General features: G+C 51.8%; 1 protein-coding gene across 6 annotated transcripts in view; it reads right to left on the bottom strand.

The window, feature by feature from the left end:
* CPXM2 (carboxypeptidase X, M14 family member 2) overlaps positions 1–17,762 on the bottom strand; it is a 134,221-nt gene extending 116,459 nt beyond the window's left edge. For 3 of the 6 annotated variants that reach the window (XM_060098448.1, XM_060098451.1, XM_060098450.1), the window contains exons 1-2: positions 17,290–17,760; positions 5,474–5,572 (exon numbers count right to left, since the gene is read on the bottom strand). In XM_060098448.1, the coding sequence (XP_059954431.1) occupies positions 5,474–5,572; positions 17,290–17,590 (400 nt within the window). In that variant the 5' untranslated portion in view covers positions 17,591–17,760. Of the gene's footprint in view, positions 1–5,473; positions 5,573–17,289 lie in introns of all 6 variants that reach the window. The other 3 variants (XM_060098458.1, XM_060098468.1, XM_060098449.1) reach the window with 2 other exon arrangements.
* Positions 17,763–18,411: the final 649 nt, after the last annotated feature.

Below are 18,411 nucleotides of genomic sequence, written 5' to 3'. Positions count from 1 at the left end.
AAGCTGAGCCTCCGAGAGCCATCTGGCCCTGCAACAAGGGGCAAGGCTCACAGCAAGGGCTTGGATGAAAAGCCAAAAGCCAAACTGTCTGTGATACAAAGGAAAACCCTCAAGTTACACACACACACACACACACACACACACACACACACACACACACACACAAGGTAGGTCAACCCCCAAGCATGGTACCTGGTAGAGGCCTCAAATCTCACCCAACCCAACACGAGGCAGAGTGCTGAAGGCACTCCATTCACCGACACGTACTGCTTTGGGAAACCACCCTATTTCCATGATGGCAGGAAATCAAGCTTCTTTCCTACAGATCAAAGAGCACTTCCTGTGGAGGGCCAGTCCTGCTGATCTGGGCCATGGAGAATCCACTTCAACACGCATGGAACACCTGATCTCTACCCCAGAACACTAGTGCCGACACAGCGTGGGTGCGCGATAAACAGGTTTGTTATTCTGGTCGAGTGCTGCTGCTACCGACGCTGGGCATTTCCTGAGGTGAATCACACAGGGAGCCTGCTCATAAGCATTCATGGCCTCCCATGTCAGAAAAGCCGTGCACAGGAATCACTGTGATGTGAGAGAGGAGAGGACCAGGAGCCTGAGGAAGAGATACAGGAAAGCAAAGGACAGGTGATCAGGGCAGGCTTCCGAGAGAACCATCAAGTTCTAAGGCAGAAGCCAGCAAGTTACAGAAGAACCATCAAGTTCTAAGGCAGAACCATCAAGTTCTAAGGCAGAAGCCAGCAAGTTACAGCAGAACCATCAAGTTCTAAGGCAGAACCATCAAGTTCTAAGGCAGAAGCCAGCAAGTCACAGCAGAACCATCAAGTTCTAAGGCAGAACCATCAAGTTCTAAGGCAGAAGCCAGCAAGTCACAGCAGAACCATCAAGTTCTAAGGCAGAACCATCAAGTTCTAAGGCAGAAGCCAGCAAGCTACAGCAGAACCATCAAGTTCTAAGGCAGAACCATCAAGTTCTAAGGCAGAAGCCAGCAAGTTACAGCCCACGTGAGGGCCAAACCCAGCCATGTGTGTCTGTACGGCCCATGAGATAAGAACCGTTTTTACATTTTGTAATGGTTACTTAAGTACCAACATAATATGCTCAACTTTGCATGTTGGCCCATAAGTTGTGTAATATTTACGATCTGATCCTTTAAAAATATCTGCCAATTCCTATAACTAAGGCATGAAAACTCCCAAGACAGCAAATAAAAATCATAGCTAATGTTTGCTGACAGCTTACTGTGTACACTCCACTCTGCACACATTATTTCATCTCCACAAAACCCTATAAAAGACATATTATCCCCTCTTTACAGAGGAGGAAACTGAGTCACAGAGACAGTAACTTGCCCAGAGCATCACAGCCAGCGAGGGTAGAGCCTGACCCCAAAGCTGCCTCTGCATCACCAACTGAGACGCTTGCCCAGTTCCCTTCGGAGGAAACACGTGAGTGAGCTTTCAGCACAGGGCATGTCTGAGAAACATGATCCTGTCTGGTTGGAAAAAAAGGGAGGCAGAGGACAGGAATAAGTCAAATCATGGTGGGCTCTGAATGGCAAGCAGGGAGTTATTCTGCAAGCAGTGCATGGTAAGTGACAGGGTATACGTTAAGTTCACTGCGATACTCTTTATAGCAGCAAAATATTGGAAACAACCTAAATGTCCTTCACTTAGGAGGTTAAATAAATTATAGAACATCCATTCGACAGAACACGATGCAACTTTTTAAAAAATGAGGGTTTTCTTCTTCACTGTATTTGTCAGCTATTTCTGTGTAACAGAACACCACAGACTCTCAGTGGCACTTATTCCTTAGTTGTCTACAGATCATCTGGGCTCAGCTGGTGGCTCCAGGCTGCAGATTGGGCCCATATCTGCTTCACTCACCTCCCAGGCTCCTTGGATCAGTGGCCTAGATGCATGCATTCTTCTCATGGAGATGGCAGGGTGCAAGGAGCAAGTGGAAACAAACAAAGTCCCTCAGCACAGAACTGGCACCTTGTCAGTGCACCTTATTCTATTGGCCTCACCTAGGCACACGGACCAGCCCAAAGTCAAGGGGCTTTCACCTTTTGTGAAGGGAACTGAGAAGTCATATGGCAAAGGCTGTACATATAGGGAGAGGGGAAGAACTACACCAATAATTCAACCACTGCATATACTATTATAGAACAATATCCAAGATGTATTTTGGAGACTCACCACAGCTGACACTGATCCTTAGTCATGGTGACAGCCATGTACATAATCTCTCCCTTAAAGCTAAGATTCTCTCAGGGTGAGTCTGAAACAGGAGGGAAGGGGACTGGGCACAACCTTTAAAAGAATGACATAACCATTGGGGACACGACAAAAACTAGTTAGAACCAACTAGGGCCAAGATGGCCAAAGATTCAACTTCCAGTGGGCCCAGAAGATTCGACTTCCCGTGGACCTTGAGCCTCATCATACGCTCACTGGCATATATTAGCTGCTAAATGACACACCCACCGGTGCCATGACAGTTCCGAGGCTAACCATAAAAGGCCAAAAAGTGGGCGGTGGCCCAATTCCTGGAAATCTCCGCGCCTTCCCCAAAATAGTTGGAATAATCCTCCCACTCATTAGCCTATGAAATGACCCAGCCCATAAAAACTAACCACCCCATTATTCTGGGGCTTCTCGCCTTCTGAGATGGCCCACACTCTGTCTGTGGAGTGTGTTCCTCCCAAAGCCCTTCTCGCCTTTTGAGACAGACCACATTCTGTCTCTGAAATGTGTATCTCTCTAAATCCACTTCTTACCTATCACTTTGTCTCTCACTGAATTCTTTCTGCAATGAGACATAAAGAACCTGGGTTTCATTAAGTCCGGAGACCAGGTCTATCATCTCAATTAAAAGACAGTGGGTTCAAGTCCCAATCTGGGTTGTGCGGTTTCAAATCCACATCTAACACGAGCCCTTTGATGCCAGTCACTCACATAACTCGGTGTGGTTAACATCTGTACTGCCCGCTGCCCTGAAAATGAAGCAGGTGACATCTGGTCCACCTGTCGCCTTGGACACAGTGTAAGTGACAGCCACCCTCCCCACCCCTTCACTCTGCCCCAGCTCCAGCGAGGCCCCCAGCTCGACCAGAGGAGATGCTGAGAGAATGATGGATGCGGGGTCCTGAGCCTGCCCAGCTGTCCATCCGAGGCCCTGGTCTGCCCAGCGCCACCCACAGGTGTCCCCTCCTGGTCCAGACCAGTGTTCCTAACTGCTGTGCCACCTGCCTCCTGCACATGACCTCCTCTCCTCACCATCTCGCTCCCTCCCATATTTGCATACCAGGGCCCACACAGCTTCTCTTCCCCCCCAGGGTTGCCCTCAATTCTGTTTTTGTTTTTTTTGTCCTTGCGGTACGCGGGCCTCTCACTGCTGTGGCCTCTCCCATTGCGGAGCACAGGCTCCAGACACGCAGGCCCGGCGGCCATGGCTCATGGGCCCAGCTGCTCCGTGGCATGTGGGATCTTCCCGGACCGGGGCACGAACCCGTGTCCCCTGCATCAGCAGGCGGACTCTCAACCACTGCGCCACCAGGGAAGCCCCTCAATTCTGTTTTAATAGAAGAGCAATGTGAACAAGGCTCACAGGCCAAAATCACGTCCAGGGCGCTCAAAGAATCAGAGCCAGAATGGCTGCCTTTGAGACCAAGGGTCCCAACTGTTCAGACAGGGCTCTGAGGTGAAGGGTGGGGGAACAATCCTGAGTGGGCCAGGGTGGGGAAGGAGAATGTTCGTGTGGCAGAACAGGAGGTAAGTGTGGACTTCAGAGTCTACGTGTACACACACGTGGGTACAGAAATGGGCCTTGAAAAACCTTTGTGAAAATGCCTTTCAAAATTGTACCAACTTCCAATTCTGGTAATGGAGAAGTAAGATAATTCAAACCGGCCCTTGTGCTAAAGCTACAAACAAAACTGGAAAAACTATTTTTAAAATATGTTTGAAAGCATCTAAGAATTAACAAGACAAGAAAGAACTCTCTGGTCCAGATCTGACAGCAGCAGAACCCAGAGAGGTGAGGCCAGACTAGAAGCTGCTTTAGCCCTGTGACTTGTGATCCTGAGAAACAGCTGGTGTTTTATCAGCCTGCTGGGGCAAGGGGACAAAGAGTCATGCCCGAGGCCCACCCAAGGTGGGAGTCTCACTACCACCCATTTAGTTGAAACCCCCAAGGCCCACACTCTCAGGGTGAACCGGCAGGAACACAGCCTTAGCACCCCTTGGGTCCGCCACACACCGTCCTGATATGCTGGGCCCTCCCAAGGGCAATGTGTCCAGTGCACACCTGCCCACTTTATGATGGAATAGAATTCTCAGTTATTCAGTGATTGCAGAAGTTCACTGCTGTGGAACTTCTGTTTCTGTTTTAGGATGCACTGCTAGTCATATCTATGATGTCTTTGATGGCAAGTTCTTGGTTAGAAACACAGCCCCAGATCATTACACTCTGCCTAAAGGAGCACACGATTCCCTGTGTGACAATCAACTCTGTTACACGGTTTATGGGCTCACGCGGCAACTGGAATCGGATCCTGCCTCTATAAACCCCAATTTGTGAAATGCTCTATTTATTTCAAGCAGCTGTGCTGCTGAGCAGAAACCAGCAAATCTTGGGTTCAAATCCCCGTTTTACAACTTGCAAACTGCGTAACGGGAGGCAAACGATCCATATTATTGAGTCTCATTTTCCTCATCTGTGATGACGACGATGATGATGGTGATGACAATAATAATACCCACAATACTCAGAGGGGCGTCAGGAGCTGTGAAGTGTGAGGCCCAGTGCTTGGCAGTTACTGAGAGCGTAAGTGCTTAATACACGTTCACTATTACTAATATCGGCACAAATGTCATCCCAGATACCCTACTTTAGAGTAAGAGAGAGAACGATACAGGTAATTGTAATAGTTAATAATCATAGTAATAGCTCTAGCTAGTGGGTCAGAGTTTGTCCATGAGTCTAGAACGAATGGCTTTGACCATCCTAAGGTAAGTACTTAAAGGACCGGTATTTTCACATGATTGTAAAATGCCAGGCCCAGCATTACATGCTTTGGAAGTAGAAGACTTGACCTCTGACACTGGAGGCCCTGGGTTCGTCTGGGAGACAAGAAATGCACACACAAGGCTGCGGGCAGCTACGAGGCCCCACAAGAAAGGAAATGATGTTGTCTTTGAGGGGGGAGGGCAGGGGAGGCAACCAAGAGCTCCAGGAAATTCAGAAATGCCCTTAGTCAAGCTGATGGGGAAAATCGGGCTGTGGGTTGCTGTGCGCAGCAGCAGACAGAGCCCGTGAGTGTTCTCACCCCTGTACGGATGGTCCAGAAGGGGCAGCAGACCCCAGGCAGACCTGTGCTCAGGACTCGGCTGCTGCGCCGGGGCCTGCGCCCTCCCAGGGCCGGAGATGCAGCAGGGGCCTCACTCACCCTCTCTGACAGCGTCGCGGGCTACAGGGACCCTGTGCTCATCGCCGGCAGCCTTCTCAGAGCCCTTGGTCCTCACGCCTTTTCTGTTGCTCTTTTTACCTAAAAAGAAAAGAGAGAGATGTCACACATGTCAGGATCATCCCAGGCTGGTGAGGACTCAGCCATCTTCTCCTGCAAAGCAGCCGCCTCTACCCTCTGCCTTCCCGGTTAAAAGAAAGGCCGGTGGTTAAAGGAAAGGAAGGGTGTTACTGTGAACACCCAGGGGAATAACCACTCCTAATAAACACAGTGCACACTTGCAGGTGGTTACTGTTCTAAGACCGCAAAATGTCCTGTGGAGTACCTTGGACCCTCCCTGGGGCCCCAAAAGTGACACCACGTCTAATGGATAAAATGGAGCTGAACTCCAGACCTCTGACCCCGGGGTAAGATTTCCTGCCATGCTGGGCTCCTCCCACCTAACTCTCCAAGGCCCCGGCTGGGTATCTGGAGGTGTGATGATGCTGCCCACCAACTGGAGGAACTCCTTCCTGGAGCCCAGGGAGTCTGCCTGCTCGTGCCCCGCGGGCCCGTCCAGCTTCCTCTCGCGCTGGACTCTCTCTCTGCTCCACAGACACTGGCTTCCTCTCAGCCCGCAGTTCATAGTTCCTGCCCACCGGAACTCGGCATGTGCCGTGCCTCCTCCTGCGATATCCTTCCATTCACTCTCCATCGATTTAACTCCTGTTGATCTTGCAAATCCAAGCTCGGCCATGCCCTCTTTGAGATGGTTTTCCTCAACTCCCCACCTACATCAATGTCTCCTTGGATGGGCTCTGAGAGCACCTGTCTTTGGTCAAGTTGCCTCTGTGTGGAGCCTGAGGCAGGGGTTTGGTGCAGGTGATGTACTGAGGGAGGGCTCCAAGGAGAAAAGAAGGAAGGAAGCAAGATGAGGCAGAGGAAGGAGCTAAGCTAGGCTGTGTTCCCAGGCAGAGTCTAACTCTGCCAGATCCCATGGGGAGCTCTGGAGCTGGAACTGCACAGTGTTGCCCCACCTTGAGACCTTTTCCTATGCTGGTTCGCCTCTGGCTACAGACTGATCTACTGCGGGGGAGGGGTGTGTGTGGGGTGGTGGGAGTTGTCGCCTTCCAAGGACCATGCTCCAGAGAGGGGAGCAGCTGTGAGCCATCACAGCCAAGCCCCAGCAGCTGTGGGATGGGTGTGCCAGTGGGAAACGAGGACCTGGGTGTGGTGTCAGCAGCCCCCACTATGGCTCTGCACACCCGTCCTGTGTAGCATTATCAAACACATGTAACGTATGTCGTTCTGTTCATGGGGGCAGGAACTGTGTCTGGTTTTGCTCACTGCCCTCCCTCCAGAGTCTGGTTAAGTCTGTGAGGAACAAATGATCATGAATGACCGTGAGTCAGTAGATGACCAATGAGACAACAAGAGGAAGGGAGGGTCTATGGAGAAAGATACTTAGCTTGGATTTTAAAAAGCAAGTTGAAATACCAAAAACATCTAGTGGATTGTGCCAATTAATGAAATCATTTCAGATAGTTCTACAGTCACCAAAAAAAAAAAAAAAAAAAAAATTATCAAGAAAATCTTCAAAAAATTCAAGGGTGCACTGGGCCCAGCCACAGGCAATTCTGTCTCCATCATATTCTTGGGTGATACCTGCTGGGCATATCTTTCATTTTTCATGTAAGCTAAAAAATAAAAAAAAAATCACAAAATTAAATGTCCTCCTCGGGTCAAGGAAATCAATAAACCAAAACATTCAGAAAGGCCAGAGGAGGAAGACTGCCAATCTGAGTGCATCTGATGACATCAGCCTAATGTCACCTCGGCATCTGTCTCATTTTTGTGGGTAGGAATGTGAGCCCGGTGACCTCCAAAGATGACTTCTGAAAGAGCCTGATCGAGGGTCTGTAAAAATCTTGATTGTTTGGAAAATTGGGTGCCATAACTTTTGAGAATCAAGCGTCTGATTTGGCAGAAAGAGAATATGTTAAGGGAAGCAAAAGTTTTACAAAATATGAGAGGAAAAAGCCATCCAACCCCTCCCTGGAAGCCGGCCATTCATTGCAGGCCTTCCCTCTGCCCAGGCAACCCCTACGGGGCCTCCACGGGCAGCATGGGAGACACAGTCAGAGGACACGGCCCCACGAACACCCTCAGCCTCACTCCCCTGGGCTGGACCCACGCCCTGTACTCAGCTCTGGGAATCCAATAATGGCCCAGATGTGAGGCAGATGTGCTATCACCCCTGAGACCAAACTGGGGAACAGATTCCCCGCAGGGAGTGGCAAAGGGACAGAGAAAACAGGCAGGGCACCTGCCACCTTCTCTAGGGAAGCTACACTTCCAGGACATGTACCTACAGATCTGGTTCCAGCCCCAGGTGGTCAGGTTCTGCCACCGCACCCACCATGTGTGGCCTCGGGGGACCCACCTCACCCCTCCTATGCTAATTCCCCTCATCAGTGAAATAAGGAGACATGATACCTGCCTCGGTGGAAGTTACGGAGAGGAAAGAGATGACATACGTCAAAGCACTGAGGGCCGTGCCTGACCTGCAGTGACCTCTGAATAAAAGACGGCCTCCACCTTCTCACCCTTCCTATTAGTCCCAAGTCCCCACCGTCACAAAGCACCATCCCCGTTGCTGGAAGAGTAACAGCCAACACGTGGCGCATGAGGCACAATTTACAAGGCATTTTCACACAGACTAAAACATTCGATCTTGGCAAATACCCATCGAGGGCAGGAAGCTTGCTATGAACATTATTCTACAGAGGGGGGCACGGAGGCTCAGAGGACAAGAGACCCACCCAAGGTCACGGACAGAGCCAGGAGGAAGCAGAGCAGGAGCCTGATGCCAGGCCTAGGCCCTTCCCTGCCCCTTTTTCTCTTACAGCAAGAAAGGCAGCACATGGTCTGTACAGATGACAGAAAGAGTGAAGTGGAAATAATGTACAGAGAAGGAGCCAGGACCAAATCAACATCTCCATCTGGGCTGCGTGACAAAACTGAATTTCTTAAGAGTAGCAAACTGAATTGCCAATGCAGGCCACATATTCTATTCTGGTCCATGGTGATAAATATGCTTCTTGATTGACAGGAAACTATTTTTTCCCCTCTCTATACTAGGAGCTTACTTACAGTAGCAACCCCAGAATCCGAAAAAATTCTTTGCTGCATATTTGCATTTTCCCAAGAAATTCCAGCCCTCTGGCACCTGCACTCCGTCTCGTGAAGGACGCAGCCCCGCCCAAAGCTGCTTGCCTGGCTCTTGTGAGGGAACCCGCATGAGGAGGAAGGCCATGCGGGAAACCAAGCCACTGCAGGTTCTCGGGAGCTCCCCAGAGAGGCAGCCTCGCGGCACCGGGACAGACAATAATTCCGCTTTTCTCAAACACCATGGGACCAAGGAGGACCTTGCAGGTGAACGTGAAAAGCCGAAACAAACGCGGTTAGAAACCTGTGCTCCTGGGACTTCCCTGGCGGTCCAGTGGTTAAGACTCCAGGTTTCCACTGTAGGTGGTGTGGGTTTGATCCCTGGTCGGGGAACTAAGATCCTGCAGGCTGCACGGAGCAGCCAAAAAAATAAATAAATAAAATCAGAAACTCGTGCTCCCTGTGTGTGTTGGCAAGAAAAGGATCATGACACAGGGAGGGGACAGCCTGTGTCCTTATCCAGTTCCCAAATCTGAGACAGTCAAGCTCCTGGCAGAAAGAGGTTTCCCAGGGCTTCCCTGGTGGCGCAGTGGTTGAGAGTCCGCCTGCCGATGCAGGGGACACGGGTTCGTGCCCCGGTCCAGGAAGATCCCACATGCCACAGAGCGGCTGGGCCCGTGAGCCATGGCTGCTGAGCCTGCGTGTCCAGAGCCTGTGCTCCGCAACGGGAGAGGCCACAGCAGTGAGAGACCCACGTACCGCAAAAAAAAAAAAAAAAAGAAAGAGGTTTCCCAGGGATCAGGTGAAGCCTGAAAAAAAGGGGCTGAGTGGCTGAAGGACGTGCCTGCTTCCGTCCATCAGTGACCTGAATGGTCTGGGCTGGAGATGGAAGCCCCAGTGCAATTTTCTAAGTACTTTTTTACCAGGGCTGGATCAAAGTCAATCGATCAATCAATCAATCAAAAGCCCTCCCCTCCTCCTGCTCGGCTGTGTCTTCCCTGGGAAACTAGCCGATCGGACTGTGTCCTCCTCTGGGCTGGCCTTCTGTGCAGAAGAAAGACCTTGGTCTTGTGCAGAAGACTTGGCCTCCACCAGGGTCCCCAGGGCATAAGGCAAAGCCACACCCAGCCTCTGTGCAGCAGCAGCCACCTTCCTGACCTGCAACCAAGCAAGAAGCCCTTAGCCTTTAAAGAGATACCCCGGTAACCACAGTAGGTGGGGTGTGCCAGCCCTGCAGGGGGCACTGCTGGTACTTGCTGGTCTCCGTTTGGGTTCTGCCTGGAACCAGCCTGAGACAAGGCCTTGGAGGCAGGAGTGAATGTGAGAGGTGATTTCATGAAGCACAAATGAAGAAGTGGAGGGAGTGAGACTCAGAGAAGGAAACGCCAATAACCTGGGCTGCACTGCTAAGCGGGACCCATCAGGACTCAACGTAGCTGGGGAACCTGAGGACACTGGGTAGAAGCTGCCTCTGACCTGTCCCTCGAAAGACTGCGAGGCTGTGCATCGACCTTCTAACCTCACACCACCTTGGGAAGCTTATTATCATTATTATTATTATTCCCCTGTCACAGTGAGGAATTCAAGGCGTGAAGATGTCACACGTGCCCATGAGTGGCAGAGACAGATTTTGAATCTCTCTGACTCCTGAAAAAACTATGCCAAACCCTTACATGTGCCTCTCATGGATCAAGTATTCCATAAAAATCTAGAGTCTTAAATGAGCATCTGAAAGTGTCTCATGTGGCTCTGACCATCCTACGATACCCAGATCAGTCGTCGATGGGATCCCAGCCAGTTACGAACACTAGCCCTTCCCGTAGTCATCCAAAGCCACCCCAGTTTTATGGGTTTCATGATCCCAGAAAAGCAGCGATGGGGGCAGGGACCTCAGAAGGCCACAGAAGGCAGAGCCGTTGCTGGAGGCGCAAAGCCTGAGAGCTCAGGCTCCCTGGCCACCTCAGACATCCAGCGGAGACCCCCACCTCAATAATCCAGGTTCCAAGGGACTTCCCTGGCAGTCCAGTGGTTAAGACTTCACGCTTCCACTGCGGGGTGCATGGGGTCAGGAACTAAGATCCTGCATGCCGCGTGGCGTGGCCAGGTTCCAGGGCCCAGGCTGCTGTTGCCATGGGACTGAAGGCACCATCCACCGTGAGGTCTGGCAGCCAGGGATGCTCGGGGCACGCAGGAAACGCGATGGCTATTTTCAAGAACCACAGCATCCAACCCAGCTTCCCCAAACACGCAAGTGTCTGTCCGTTCATTATCCACGCACAAACCCTGGTTTCTGGAACCATGGGCACAGTCGAGAGGAGATCTGCCAGCGCGAATAGCTGACTTTGGAAAGCATTTTGGAAACAGAGGTGGTGTCTTAGAAAGCTGCTTGCTGATGTACATGAGAAGACCTTTTTTATAAAAAGTCCTTTCCCTTGGAATTTTGTAGGGAGTTGGACCAAACACTTCGGATTTAACTCTACAAGAGAACATATAATACCATGATATAAAGATTTCTTGTTATTTGTTTAGGTGTGCTGATAGCCTTGTGATTGCTTTTAAAATATATAGTGAAGGGCCTCCCTGGTGGCGCAAGTGGTTGAGAGTCCGCCTGCCGATGCAGGGGATACGGGTTCGTGCCCCGGTCTGGGAGGATCCCATATGCCGCGGAGCGGCTGGGCCCGTGAGCCATGGCCGCTGAGCCTGCGCATCCGGAGCCTGCGCGTCCGGAGCCTGTGCTCCGCGACGGGGGAGGCCACAACAGTGAGAGGCCCGCATACCGCAAAAAAAAAAAAAAAAAAAATATATAGTGAAATATTTACAAACACATTCATCTAATCCTCACACGCCAGCTTTGCCCAGCAGAAGACATTTCCATCTGAAGGCCAAACCTTGCAAGACGCCCTGAAGAGTGTTGCAGCAAAAGCTTAAAAGTGAAGCTCTTTCCAGCAACTAGCTGGCAGCGCATAACAGAAAGGGCTTTGTTTACAACCAAATATGCTCAAATAACAACTCTTTGATTATCGCCGCCTGCCCGCCGCCCCCCCACCCCGCCTCCCCGCCCCAAGCCGGGGCAACACAGTACAAAGTGCACACTCTCCAGTTCGGGGCACAGATAGACGAACAAACATGGCTCACTGCCCACTCTGAGAATTCCATGGACTCAAGACCGTGGACCAGAACCATGGGTGCAATGCAGGCGGGCGTGTATTCCAGCAGAGGCGCATGCTCCCCAGTCCTTGAAGAAAGCAACAAACAAGCAGGAACCCAAAAGTTAAAGGCTACTTCTAACCCCGTGGAGGGGGGAGAACAAAACAGCTTCAGATCACCTATTAAGAGTCTTGTTTATTAACTTGTTTGTTTCTTACTACCACTTGGGAGGGAAAAGGCAAATCAGTTCTATAACTATGGTTTACTTCTCTGTTCCATTTTTTTCTCTACAAAAACTATGGCTCCAAACCAAGTCCATCAATTTGGAGATGACATGAGAAGTACACCCCAAATCCACTCCCATGCCCAGAATGTGGTCCCTCATCTCACTCTTCACCCTGGGACGACGAAAACTGGGGCCAGGAGACTCATTCTTTGGACCTCAAAGCATTCCAACTGCAGGGATCTAGAAAATATTGAATTTGGCTAGAAACAGCTGAATAAATGGAATTAGAGAGAAGCAGCTTGCCAGGTCCCTGTGAAGAAGAACATTCTAGCAGTCAGTACTATTTATCCAATGGATAAGCAACCTCGCAAGGTGGTGTGCATCCATCAGTGGAAACGTGTGAGCCAAGACTGGTGTTGAAGTAAACTTCCAGGGGCTTCCCTGGTGGCGCAGTGGTTGGGAATTCGCCTGCCAATGCAGGCGACGCGGGTTCGAGCCCTGATCCAGAAGGATCCCACGTGCCGTAGAGCAGCTAAGCCCGTGCACCACAACTGCTGAGGCTGCGCTCTGGAGCCCACATGCCACAACTGCTGAGGCCCGTGCGCCTGGAGCCCGTGCTCCACAGCAGGAGAGGCCACTGCAGTGAGAGGCCCGTGCACCGTGGTGAAGAGTGGCCCCCGCTCGCCACAACTAGAGAAAAACCCGGGTGCAGCAACAAAGACCCAACACAGCCAAAAATAAAATAAATAATTTTTAAAAAGTAAACTTCCAGGCCCAAGATGGAGTTGCTCTTACCCGGGGTGCCACATCAGGAAACAAAACTTAGATAAGCTTCCTGTTCCTAACAATCTCCTCTTAGTCAGAAATAGCTAGCCAATTCCCCAATGCCAAGCCAACTCTGGCTCTTCTCACCCCAAACAAAGTGGACGGTGTCACCCCAGCCAACCAGATGTTTTCTATGTCCTTCTTCCTTGTTCTTTATTCTCTGTCCTATAAAAGCTTCCTGCCTCCTGCCCCATTTTGCCATTCTCCACAAGGAGACTGTCCATTTCATGAAAGCGTTAAAAAAAGTCTATATCACCTAAAGTGTCTTCTTTAATCATTTTTTAACACCGAGCAGCCCACTGTCGGAATCTTGCAATAAACAAGAACTTGCATGCAATGAACACTTAGGTTCCTTGAAGTTCTAAAATTCTGGGAGTTTCTGATGTTCACGACAAGGGCCTCAGAAATGTGATGATACTGAGTCCCACTCCACCACAGAAAAGGCTCTCAGAGCTCTGTATCCTGATGGTGGTGATGGTTCCATGAATCCACAGATGTGAGACAATGCAGAGAACCACACACACACACACACACACACAAATGAGTACACGTGAAAACCAGGGAATGTAACCTAAAAGTTAAAAGTATTGTACCAACGTCAATTTCCTACTTTGATATTTTATATAGCAGTGATTCTCAACCCACTGGTGACGTGACAATGTCTAGAGACATTTTAGTTGTCACAACTCGGGGGAGGGTGCTACCAGCATCTAGTGGGTCAAGGCCAGGGATGCTGCTAAACATCCTACAATGCACAAGACAGCCTTCGCCCCGACACACACACACACACACACACACACACACACACACACACAATTGGCCCCAAAATGTCAAGACTGCCAAGGTTAAGAAATCCTTTACTGTAGTTCTAAAAGATGTTATCATTGGGGGAAGCTGGGAAAAGAGTATACAGCAGCGGTCCCCAACCTTTTTGGCATCAGGGACCAGTTTCATGGAAGACAATTCTTCCACAGACGGGGGGTGGGGGGATGGTTTCGGGATGATTCAAGCACATTACATTCATTGTGCACTTTATTTCTATTATTATTACATTGTAATAGATAATGAAATAATTATACAAATCACCATAATGCAGAATCAGTGGGAGCCCTGAGCTTGCTTTCACATGCCGCTCACTGATAGGGTTTTGATATGAGTCTGCAAGCAATTGATTATTATGGTCTCTGTGCAGTCAAACCTCTCAACTAATGATAATCTGTATTTGCAGCCGCTCCCCAGCGCTTGCATCACAGCCTCAGCTCCACCTCAGATCATCAGGCATTAGATTCTCATAAGAAGCGCGCAACCTAGATCCCTCGCATGCACAGTTCACAGTAGGGTTGGTGCTCCTATGAGAATCTAATGCCTCCGCTGATCTGACAGGAGGCGGAGCTCAGGCGGTAATGTGAGTGATGGGGAGCGGCTGTAAATACAGATGAAGCTTCCCTCGATCGCCCGCCACTCACCTCCTGCTGTGCAGCCCGGTTCCTAACAGGCCACGGACCAGTACTGGGGACCCCTGGTATACAGGATCTCTCTGCACTATTTCTGCAATTTCCTGTGAGTCTATAATTATTTCCAAATAAAAACTTAAAAAAAATTTAAGATTCCACCTATTCAGCATATCAGGGCTCTACTTCTCCGGAATCTGTCAGCCACTCGTGGAAAAATGCAATGCTCTCAATTAACCAAAGGATTCAGCTGTCCAAGCCACTTCCAGGAGAATGTCAGCCCATGACATCCATTGCACATTTCTGTGGTAGCATGAAAGAACAGTCAAGGGGCAAAGTCAAACTCACACCAAGATCAAATCCCCAACGCCCTTGGCTCCTTAAGTAAACCTTCCTATGGGATTCAGACAAGACTCCCTCCTAGACCCTGATGCACAGAACATCTGCCTTCCATCTTCCCTTGAGCCCAGGCTTTATGCAAGATACCAGCTATCTGGAAAATATTTCATCATCTGCAAAGACAAAGCACATGACAGACTTTTCAATGAATAATTATATATGCTTTCACATTCTTTTTCTTCTCTAAATCTAACCTCTCACTCCCACCTCAGTGTCTAGACAGTGCCTGGTATGTAGCAGCCACCATCTACCCAGTCCAGAAGTTCACGACAAACAGAAACGAATGCTTCTATTATATCACGAGCAGTACATATGTCAAGCCACCCCTTAAGGGGGGCAAACTCATCTCCTCTTACTGCAATTTCACTGCACAAACTATCACTGACCCCCCCCTCATCAAAGTCAGTCTTAACCAAGCTCCCCCACTTGGGGTCCAGGGTAAAAGGTTCCAGTGGTCAAGTGCCCAAAAAGGCGGGATGGGGAGAACAGACTTGAAAGTATTTGACCAAGGTCACACTTTGTTTGTCAGAGTCGGGGAGCTCTGAAAAGCCCCACACAATTTATTAGAAACACACACTCCAGGCAGGAGGCCTGGAGGCAGCCCTCCAGAAGCTGAGTCTCTGGAATTTCCAGGGCCCTGTTTTTATTTTGGGGAATCAGCAATGCAGCCCTCAACACACCTGCAATAACCTTCTCCAAGCCGCCAACTTTGGTGCGTTCCAGGAGGGTGGGGCCGGGGCTGTCTTGCGCTCCCCTCCCCCAGGACCTCCCCCAGCACCTGATGTTGGAAAGGTTCTCCGTAAGGACCTGCAGAATTATGAAGAACTCACAGAAGAGCTAGCACAACCACGAGCTGACACACTGCAAGCTTTTGCTGAAAAGCTCATCAAACAGCTGACAAGTAAGGTAGCAGGCACTAGTCGTCTTGGGCGGATAAAGATGCTGAGGTCCGGGAAGCTGAGTGCTGAGCCCCAGACCCGGGCGTTAAGTGCAGTCCTCAGACTCTCGGTCTGGGGCTTCTTCCATGCTCCCCTTGCCGTCCCCCCAGTAAACACCAGAACCTAACAAATGTGTCTCCCACCCACCTCCCCCCACCATGCCCAGTGCTGTGCTAACCACGTAGCAGATACTAAAAAAAAACAAAAACACATGCCAGCTTGATTCAAACTACCAAACAAAAAAGGTCTTGAGTTAAAAGCACAGGAGGAGGGCTTCCAGATCTCCCAGGCCAGCGAGTGACCCTAAGCAGCTTGCCTACGTGGTCAGAACCTCAGTTTCCTCATCTGTCAAGTCACAAGAATGCCCACCCCTCAGAACCCCTGAAAGAATGAATGAGACGGCTGTCCATAAATCTCCTAAATAAAGTCGCAGCGGATGGTCTACACATATGAGTGTCTTTTCCCACTCCTATTCCTGTTACTAAACCAGTATGGTTTTTACAAATCTTAATGTCCATAATTCCCCAGAAAATATAGGGAATTCCGGATGGTTCTCTTCAGGGTTACACAACTCACAGAACTGCCTGCAGATGTACAGAGCCGCCCACAAACTGAAATATGGCAGGACTCCCCCTCCAGGTAAGTGGAAAGGAGCTGCTGAGATGGGCCCACACACTCGAGAGTTCTGGGCCGCCATCCGCGCTCCTTCCCCACTGCCTCGCTGCTACCTTTTGTGAACAGTTTAACCAAACAAAGGTGATGCCTTTCATGCCAGGAGCTGTGTAATGGTGCCACTGGCGTGTATCCCCTTTCAAGGAAGACCGTTACAAGGCCGGAGAATTTGGCCACAATCCTGCCTCACTCCTCAATCTTTAAATACTAGGACGGCAACCCTCTGCAATTTGAGCAAAGAACATTTGGGACAATGCAGAGAAAGTCCCCCTTCTCAAGGAGTGTAAGAAACCAAATGGAAGTCATGTCCCCAAGACGGGGCAGGCACAAAGTGGGGATGCAACTGAGAAGGCTGGGATAGACGGCCGGCTTCAGGCGCCACTGGGCTTCCCCAACCCCTCCTCCTTCGGCACAGGAGTCCAGCTGCAGCCCAAGGCTCCCCGACAGAGGCTCTGCCATCCTGCCCCTACTGGACAGAGGATTCAAGGGACCCACGGAAAGCGGGAGGGAGGGAGCCGAGAGGGGAACCTGCCTGGGGAAAGGCCCGCCGCTGAGCTCTCCCAGAAGGCCAAGGTGCCAAAACAGACCAAGTAGTCACATCGCCAAATAGGAAATTCACTCTCAAGAAAGCGTCCTGGGAGAAGACTGTAAAAGTAGGCAGAGGAGGAAGAAGTGTCCGGCAGAAAGATCCTTTGCCCAGGAAATTTCAAACTTGGGGCATTGGGACCAGCTTCCCAACTGCACAGTCTGTTTCTACCTGAGAGGGGACCGCCAGTCAGGTTTAAGTTCCAGGGCGCTCGGAGCGGCCCGCGGGATGCGCAGTGCACTGCCTAGGAAGGGGGTGGGGGGCAGCGATGGGGAGGTTCACGGGTCTCTCATCCCAGACACACGGACAGCGAAGCCAGCGGTCGCCTCAGACCCGGCGGCCACCGCCGGGACAGGCGCACAGCCACGGGCGCCCCCTCGGGCCGCGCAGCGCAGAAAGTTACCTACCTGGCGGAGGCGTCTCCGGAGCCAACTTCTCCCTCTTGGGAGCTTTCTTGGGCTTGGTCGCCTTCTTGGGCGGCCTGGGCTCGGACGTGCGCAGCTTCCGCTCCTCCTCCCCGGGCCCCGCGGGCAGCGGCGGCGAGAAGGGCTCGGGCTCCAGGCGCGCGTAGTAAGGCTCCCGGCTCCAAATCTCTTGCACGTAGTAGTCGGGGCCCTCGACGGCTGCGCCCTGGGCCGCGGCCCCGGCCAGGGCCACCGCCAGCAGCGCGAGAGCCAGCGCCAGCGCGGCGGCCCCCCGGCGGGCCATGCCCGCTCCTCCCCGCGCCCGGGGCAGGGTCACGGTCGCCGGGAGCGCCGAGCGGGCGGCGGGCGCGGACAGCGGCGCAGGGCAGGGGCGCCGGCCTCAACAGCGGGGCGCACGGGACGCGGAGGCGGCCGGCCGGCGGCGCGTGTAACCCGCTCTCAGGGCTGGGTTGGGCTGGGCCGGGCTGGGCTGGGCCGGGCCGGGGCGGGCAGGGGCGCGCCCAGACGCGGGGCGGGCGCAGGGGGGCCGGCACCGCCCTTCCCTCCTCCCTCCCTTTCCGGCCGACCCCGCGGTGGCCGGCCCTTGGAGCCGGGTGTTGGGGGCCCCCTCCACCCCATCAACTGTCTCCAAACCTCCCCCTTTGCCCGCACTCCCGAAGCCGGCCAGTGCTGGGCGCTTGCTTCCCCGGAGACTCAAAGGAGTTTCCATCTAGAAGGAACCTCGAGCCGTTTTACAGGTTGGGGAACCGTGACGATGAGAAAGGATCGGCCCAAGGTCCTAAAGCAAATCAGAGCCCGAAGCCTAGTCTCCAGCTCTCCTGACCCCTACCCCGTCCCTGGCTCCACATCAGACACGGGTTCCCCACCGGCCAGACAGACCTTTCCTCAACCTGACCATGATCCTATTTCAGGAGCTATGAATGAGGAACCCAGGTCCCCAGGGTTCCGAGGAGTAAAGTGTCGGGGGGGGGGGGGCGGAGCCCTGCTTCTGACTGAGAAGTGACCCTGTTGGGTGAGGAGAGAAGTGGAGTCATCCCTACGGCTGACGTCCTGGCGGTCACAGGGCGCATTTGGTTCATCGGATGAGCAGCTTCCTGTCTTCAG

Source organism: Mesoplodon densirostris, chromosome 1 (genome assembly GCF_025265405.1).
Source record: "Mesoplodon densirostris isolate mMesDen1 chromosome 1, mMesDen1 primary haplotype, whole genome shotgun sequence".
In the NCBI taxonomy this organism is placed as follows: Eukaryota; Metazoa; Chordata; class Mammalia; order Artiodactyla; family Ziphiidae; genus Mesoplodon; species Mesoplodon densirostris.
The sequence above is the reverse complement of the archived record's forward strand: the minus strand, read 5'-3'. Positions and strand labels throughout refer to the sequence as shown.